The sequence below is a fragment of the Fulmarus glacialis genome, unplaced genomic scaffold (assembly GCF_000690835.1).
Source record: "Fulmarus glacialis isolate BGI_N327 unplaced genomic scaffold, ASM69083v1 scaffold21751, whole genome shotgun sequence".
NCBI lineage: Eukaryota > Metazoa > Chordata > Aves > Procellariiformes > Procellariidae > Fulmarus > Fulmarus glacialis.
The window spans coordinates 45225-53506 of NW_009193722.1; the positions used below are offsets into that span (position 1 = coordinate 45225).

The 8282-nt window shown below is 43.7% G+C and overlaps 1 protein-coding gene across 1 annotated transcript in view; it reads right to left on the reverse strand.

Moving 5' to 3' along the window:
• Window positions 1–7728, reverse strand: part of TPCN1 (two pore segment channel 1) — a 45936-nt gene extending 38208 nt beyond the window's left edge. Inside the window, exon 1 of the mRNA XM_009587555.1 lies at window positions 7617–7728. Within this exon, the coding sequence (XP_009585850.1) occupies window positions 7617–7728 (112 nt within the window). The remainder of the gene's footprint in view (window positions 1–7616) is intronic.
• Between the last annotated feature and the right edge of the window lie 554 nt (window positions 7729–8282).

Genomic DNA, 8282 nt, shown 5'->3' on the forward strand with positions numbered 1-8282 from the left:
ACTGCTCACTAGCAGCAGATGGATGAAATCCTAAAGCTGCTCCTACAGCTCTCCATAAAGGCAGCAGTCATGTAAAAATCAGGCATCTTCTCAACATGCAAAAAGCAATTATGCTAAAGACACGTGGAGAGCCCTGCAAGGTCCAGATCAAAAGCCAGAGACATCGGAGGCAAGAGAAAGGCCTATGAAATTCACCACACTTTCCCAGCTTAAGGATCAGAAATGGAGCGTTCTGGCTCATAAATTCTACTTCCAGCAAATTCAAGCTTAAATCCCCTGAAGGCAATAAGGAAAAGGCAATCAACAACAACTCTAACCACTTCACAGATGCTCCTGTTTAGTTTATACAGCACTTCTTACAGCATTCAAATGGGTAAAATGGGATTTCAACGCAGGGGGGCTGACGGCAGCAGGCAGGATTCCTCGGTGAAGATACCAAGGGCAAAGGAAGTTCTGAGAAGCATCATATTGGTTATGATGAGTGAACTCAGCGTGCTCAGCCTTTGCTCATTTTAATCTGCCAGTAAGCAAGCTTGGCTAAACTGAACATCCTGCATCTACAGTGCCTTAAAAATCCACAGGAATCACAAAAATGAGGGGAAAAACGAACAAACTGATGCATTCCCTGGGAAGCCATGAAAAACTAATCGCTATTTGTTTCCAACTGTTGTTCCGCTTCCTGAGCCAAATGTTCCCAAGTCAGCTGTGGTGGCTGAGGAGTGACCGGTTAGAGCTGGAAAGTTGTCGATTTAAAATTGCAGCTTGAACACTTTCAAACTCCTTAACATCTTTTATAGTTCCAGGACCACCTGTTTGAAAAGCAGAGCCCTCCGATGCCATAGCACATGCCCTTACCCCCACATCTTCCAACTACAGCCATCAGCGTAGGGAGAAAACACTAGCCTAGCCCGATACGCTGCTGTCACACCAAAAAGATGCGAGCTGCCTACTAAAGGAGAGACACACGAAGGGAACAGGCTGTCTCCCTCAAAGCATCAAGGTCATTACTCCTGTCTTCACGAAAGGAGTGAGAAGAAGCTTCCAGACTCCTCAACCCCCTCTGCAGCATCTTCCCTAATTTACAGTGAGCACACATGAAGGATGATATCCATCGCTAGTGCTCCGGGAGATGACAAAGGAGAAAGAACCATTTGACTCCAGGATAATGGAACACTAACCCAAGTCTTCTTTACCTTGTATACGCTTTTACTCGCTCAGATTTGAACAGCATGGGGCATTCAAGACAAAATCACTAGGATTTTTTTTTTACTGCGCGAAAGAGTCAACAGTGCAGAGATTCTGTTTGACAAAGCATCCTACTGTGAAACACACAATGTGTGCATTGTGCAAACTGATCTCCTGCAGGGCTAAGAAAACAAGACAGGCTCGGAAAAAAATACACAAGATAACTGCAGCCCGCAATACCTCCTGGTACTTTACTCTGCTCATGGTTTTTCTTCTATAGGTACCACATTTACAGAGTCACGTTGAGAATGTCTCGATACAAATGCTTTTGTTAGTTCTGGAGAACACGGTGCTGTTTCTCTTGAATCAAAGGTACCAGCTCTACCCTCTCATTACAGCAAGTATTTAAGTACAGCCAAAGCGGTCAGTCCTGCCTTAAAACCTGAATTCTCAGGATAAATGAGATTCCAGGGGATGATGCATTTGGAACTTAAGAGCAGAAACACATTTTCCACTATTTCTAACATCGTATCCAAAGATATCCGACATCTCCTAAAAAGCAGCAGTTACCTCCTTCCTCTGAGTTTACAAAGCTCATCACCCAGGGAAACGAATTGTACTGAGGGAGAAAACAATAATCTCCTTATGTTTTGGGTGTTCATTTCCTTTTCCAAGATTTTCACCCCTCACTCATCTCGGAGGCAGTTTTGTTTCGCTTTGCTTGCTTAAAACATTCATTATAAGTCATCTAGGCCAGGAAAGGATTAGAGAAGCACTGGCAGAAGTTGCAAAATGCAAGGTTGTTAGGTCGGAGAAATGAGACTTTCAGAGGCATAAACAACAATCCAGCACTGAACTACCACTTGTGCTTCAGAAAAAATCCCCCTCTATATAAATTTTAAGCAGGTACATACTAAGAAAAACAAATCACGCACAGCAATGCAAAACAGCACCTCTTCATAACAAAGTAATGAAGCCTACCTGTCCATTTCCACGAAAGGTGTAATCTGCACTTTACAGATGAGACGTGTTAACCACAGTGACGTTAACTGACTTACCCCAGGTACAAGGAGGAGCAGCATCAACAGCAGAACTAGATTGCTTCCAAAAATGAGATCCCAGTTCTGTGCTCTGGCCGTGCTTCACCTCTAAACGCGGCAGCAGAAGCACTGCTACTGGAACTAATTAAAGGCAAATTGGTAGAACTAGGAGCCACGACGCGAGAAAATATCCTGCGTAGCATCCAAGAAAGCCACCAGATAATCCAAAAGGCTGTTTAAGAGCCTGGCTGTCAGAGATCTCGGGATCTGCCAGGTCCATCGCAAGCGTTTGCTTGTTCCCTCGTCCCCTATTTCTTCATGCCAATTAGCTACAGCATTTCATAACTAGTACCCAAGTCCAAATAACCATCTTCGAAATCCTTACTTTAACACAAGGATCAAAACTACAGATCCTGAAGGATTTATTAAATCTACTAGATGGCTGACGTTTCAAACACCTATTTTCCTTCAAAGTAGCAAAGCCAGAATGTTTTCACAGCAATTAAAGTGGTTCCTCAAGAAGCACAGCTACTAAGAGACTATGTGGTCATAGCATTTCCCCAAAGGTCAGGTATTTATTCTTTGTTCGTTCCCTCAGCCCATCAGAAAACGTACGCTTGTTTTACACCTGCAAATCTCTTTCATCCACGGACGGCACTAAAGGAAGCAGGAGCAGGAAGGAGGCCACAGAGATGTCTGAAGAGCAGGGACTCACTGACCAGATGAGCTGAAGCTGTGGACTACGTGGACAGACTTACTTTCTCTCACTGCTGATACAAACATGTTCTGGAACCAGGTCCAACACAGAAGAGAGTTATATCACTTCAGGTTGCATTGATTACTGAAAACATCAAAATGCAGGCAGCTCATGTGTCTCAAACGAACAACGTTAACTGCCCCCAATCCTGGGCCACCCCCAAAAGCGTGTGTCTACCTGTGGATTAGTAAAGGAATTTTTAAAAAAAACGATGAGTTTGTTGTATACAACATCCATTAATACCGTAATTTCTGTGTCCAGAAACATCACATGAGTTTCTATCAGCCAATTACAAAAAGACCAGCTTTGCTGAAAGCCTCTTCATGCATTTCATCAAGGAACCGGGCTGACGTGCAGAAGCAAGGCAAGGGCGGAGGCCCTCCTTCCAGCAGCTCCAGGAAGCACAGCACACACCATGCTCTGTTTTAGAGGCACAACCAACAGTCCCAGAGGCAGTCACTGCTTTCCTTGGCCAAAGTCACTTCCTCACCAAGCACACCTTGGGAAGCCCCGCCAACTTCACCAACAGTGAAATGTAATTTTCTCTACACGCTTTGGGCCACCTTCTCCTTCACAGCAGTGCACAGGCACGCAGGCACATTCGTCAACAATTCTCTTTCTACCCAAAAGGCCAGGCTGGCTCTAGTTTTCCTGACAGTTTACTCTTCAGGCAGCAGAAACCCAGATTGCAAAGACTCAGCTGAAACCTCAACATTCAAAGTTATAACTTCCCATTTTCCAACAATCCTTCTAGAAAACATCGCACTTCGCTGTTGCAGTTGCTCCCCCCACCTCCCCACACATACACAATAATTCATTTTTACCTCAATAGCAGATGCAGTTGCTTTCTTGTAAAAACCCAGAGTTTAAAGATGACTTCTTCCACTTGCCATAATCATTGTGTGGGAGAAACAGACATACAATATCATATTGTTCCCTGTACAACACTTTGAGCTGTACTTTCTGCTCTGAATACACTGAAACTCCACTTGAGGCTACAGCAATTTCCATGCAGGAGGCAAAGGAGAATCTTGTATCTGATCTAATACAGGATAAATCAATGTGCACTCATTTATGGCTTATAGTTCCCATCAGCTCAAGGAGAGACACTGTCCTAGAGTTTCAAGGCCATCCATGCTGCCTTTGTACATAGAAAACATACCTCACACTTTGAGATATTTTGAGAACCCTGTTCGAAAGCTTCCCAGGAGTTCAGGTGAGGGACTGGAAATCACTAAACCCCCGCTGCTTCTCACCATTTTCAGTATGCGATTTTGGGAAGGGTCATGGAAGGATTGCATCCCCATTTTCGCCTTCTACGGAAAGTCAGTTAATATTAGTCATTCACCTCAGACAGGTGCTGAGAAGCTTAATTAGAGTGTGTACAGCACTCAGAGATTCTCAGATAAGATGTGCTAGGGAAGGGCAGCATCATATTAATTAGCGTGGATTCAAGTGACAAAAGTGCTTCTCTCTCTCTCCTTCAGCTGTTGCAGCTTGAAAAATTACCCAGCGCTACAGTCCTACACGTTGTAGTCAGAAAACCATCGGCACCACAGGGACCACGTTTTTCTGAATGTGGTCTGAATTCCCGTCAACTTTGCAGGACTCTGACCTCTCTCTGTGGCTGTAAACGGGAGCTCCCTGGAAGACGTGTATCCCAGCACAAGCCAAGGAAGGCAGAGTTTTAATATTCCTCCCCATGCAAGTATTTTCTCCCATTAAGTGCTTAAGAGCTGTATGATTAGGGAGATTAATTTTTGCAGCTGGACATTTTCTTTAAGAATGTAATTTTCCGCACAGTTTTCTCATTTAGCTTTCTTTTATTCTAACCCCAAGACATTCACTTACCCAGAAGAGGACTCTTCTGCAACGTTTGGAAAGGAATACACTCTTGCACTTTAGTCCTTTCTTTTTACATCTGCAACAGGCTTGCTTTCAGAAAACCCTGATACTACTTATTTCAACCCAGTAACTTGTCTGCATTTCCAGACAATCAAACACCAAGAGTCCAAAACTACAAATTCATTTATCCAAGGACCTGATTGTAACAAAGCTACATTACGGATCAAGTTTTTTTTTAAAAAAAGCACAAGAAGCTCCTTAAAAAACATGAGAGTTGATATACGGAAATCACACATACACAGCACTTAGTGAGACGGTTGTGACAGGCTAGAATATGGATTAAAATTTAGAGAGGTTCACTGACATAGCAACACAAAACAAGAGTGCAACTTAATTACTATCAACCTCGGACGCATCATTTAACACAAGGGCGGTTACACCCACTTTGTCTTTCCCTCGATGTCACCTGGGAAGAGGATGATGGGTCCTTCACTGCAAACACTCCCAGCTGGTATCTGGGGACACAGTTAAATAAAAGCTTTGTGTTTAACCTGCCGCCAAATCCCTCAGAATCAATGGTCAGGCACAGTAACAGTGAGCTACTCCTCCAAATTCTGGCTGAATATTCTATTATGAGATTTTAGGCATAAAGAAGACAAAACCAGAAGGAAACAGCCTCCTGACTTTCCTTGTCCCCATGCCCTCATCATCACCCTGGCAGGCTCTCCCTCTCCTGAAAAGGACTTCTCACATACTCTTCTTCCCTAAAAAAGACAAGCCTCTGAATAAAAATGTGAAATTATACAGTGCTGTTAATGTCATTTGAGTCCTCAGCAGAGAAGTGGAGGCAGAGCAGAGGGGAAACATTTAAATTCCTCACAGCCTCCTTGAGACACAGCTTTGTTGCATTTCACAGTAGATTTTCTTTGCAGGCGAAGAGGAAAGCTGGATTACATGTTCTGTTTTTTAAACAACCTTACTTTTGCAAGTAATGGCGTTAGTCTGCTCACTCACTAATTTAAGCTTCCCGCTTCTCAGAGATAAACGTGCCTTTCAAGTTGTTTATGCCAGACTTCCTCTCTAATCTTTCATTCCACTCTTGCAGTACCCACTTACTTCAGAAAGCTCCGTATCATTCAGTATCACTTGCATAGAATAAGCTTTATATTTTTTCAGCAAATTCAACTTTAACAGTGATTAAAACATATAGCAAAATAACGGTTCTTCTATACCAAGAGACACTCAATTTGAAGAATTCCAGGAAATGAATTCTCCAAAACCACACAGTGATCTTTTAAGAAGCACAAAATTGGTCCCTAAATAATTTCCCTGTATTTCAAGAGAAGCAGATTGGAATATTTTTATTTATTAATACGTTCAATCTCATGCTTGTGCTTTAACACAGTCATGTTGGCTTTAACCAAATGATAAACCTCACATAACTACTTCTTTAAAGGGATGGGAGGCAGGTGGAAGAAAAAGATGAGAGTGATTAAAATGAGTCACAAGGATGCCTATAAATACACCAGTGGACAGAGGAAGCATTCTCTTTTCTATTTAACTTAAAAATAGAGAGCTAAATTTTAAAAGACAAACAGATGCAAGAGAGCAGATGCGATGGAGCAATGATGCAGCAGCACTTAAGAGAAAGCCAACTGGGCAATTTAGCCAGCGATGTGTATGGCAGGGGTGGGAGAGGAGGAGGAGGAGGGAGGAGAAATACTGATCGTCAGAAACTAGCTACTGGCTCAGGAAGTCACAGAAGGAGAAAATTAAGGGAACCCGTATGATTGCAAGAGAGAAATCAAATCACAGAGTCACAGAGGCAGTATGGAATAGAAGTATAATGTAGAAAAAAGGGATGCCAGGCCAGGAAACGATTTGTTACAAATGCTAAGCTTGTGGCAGCAAGGGCTTGAAGAGGATCGCAAGACCTGTGCATATACCTGCAATGTCAATTGGAAGTCAAGGGATGTGTTGAACAAAACTGCTCAAATACATTCAGTGAGCTGTAACATAAAACAGAAACTCACTGAACACGCTCAAACACATCTGCTGTTCCCATCTCACCTAGCGTGGGGCGATGGCTTTAACGAAGATATACAGAGGAGAAAGCAATGCTTCTAAGAGATGGTGGCTTTTGTTTTCCCCCTCCCAACGCTCACAGGCTGGCTCTGTCCCACTAAACACCTGGGGCTAACAGGAGTACGAATATATTGTCTAAAAGTACTCCAGGTTCTTTGACAACAATACACTAAAGATGTTAAAGGGATTTATTAACACGTATCACTTATCGCAAAAATCAGAATGTAAACTAGAAATAGGCAAAACAACAGTTGCAAAGGACAGATGCTTTATGGCGCTAGGAAAATACCACATGACGTCATTGCAGCTGCTGCATCTGATAGCTCGGGCCGGTGGCAGGGCACAGCGGGTCAGTGCCAAGGAAAAGAGACGCTCTGGGCCAATGTGGAGGAAAGGAGAGTTGAGCTTAAGGACAACGAGGTCACAGGTTATTACACGGAAACCACAAAAAAATGTGTGTTAGAAGTGGCATCGGTAGGACCCGTCCATCCAGTGTCCTCTACCCTCTCGGGTGGGTGCTGTAGGTAAACAAGCAACACAATAAGCAACTTCCTGATCTGATTTTCTCAGGCAGCCGCCGGGATGCTGAATGACAGCTCTGAGAGTTTCAAGTCCTGGCAAGTGCACGAAAGAGCAGCCACCACAAAGAGAAAAACAAGCGAGGCCATTGCAGCGGGCAGGAAACAACGATAAAGCAATCTTACTTTCGTTAGGCAGCTCCTCCCGATCCAGGTCATCAAGAGGGGCTGAGGCACTGCTTCCACTGTCGTCCAGGGTGAGGATGAGGGGAACGTCATCATCCATGCTCACAGCCATCCTGTCCCTTCAGAGACTCCTACTCCAAGAACTTTAAATAAAGCCTTTTTCAGTTCTGCTTGTGAAATGCTTATGTCAAAAACTCTCCCCAGAAAGTCTTCCATCAGGGGTGTCTTCTAGACATAAGAATATAAAGGTATGTGTACCCATCTCTGGAGACCACAGTTCAAAAAAGGATCTAGTTATTTGCTTTTGAAAAGCAGCACAGGATGCTAGACTCAATGGCAGTATTTGTCCAAAAGCTAAATTCAAAAAGTCAGGTCTGGGCTGCCTATTTCAGTCAGGGCACGGCTCGCAGTACAGCACAGAAGCAAAAGAAAGTGCTTCTTGACAAACTCCTGACCACTCAGCACAAGAAGCAGGCGGGCGTGACACATCCGGAGCCAGCATGATGCTAAGTGTCACCGTCACACATGGCTTTTTCCCCTGCCACGCCAAAATGCCTCGATTTCAGGTGGAGAGGGCAAAGAGGGAGAAAAAGAGGCCAGTTTGGGTCTGCACATATCAAGTTCCCGTAGGCTTTTTGATGTCACTGTCACAAAGTCACGGATTTC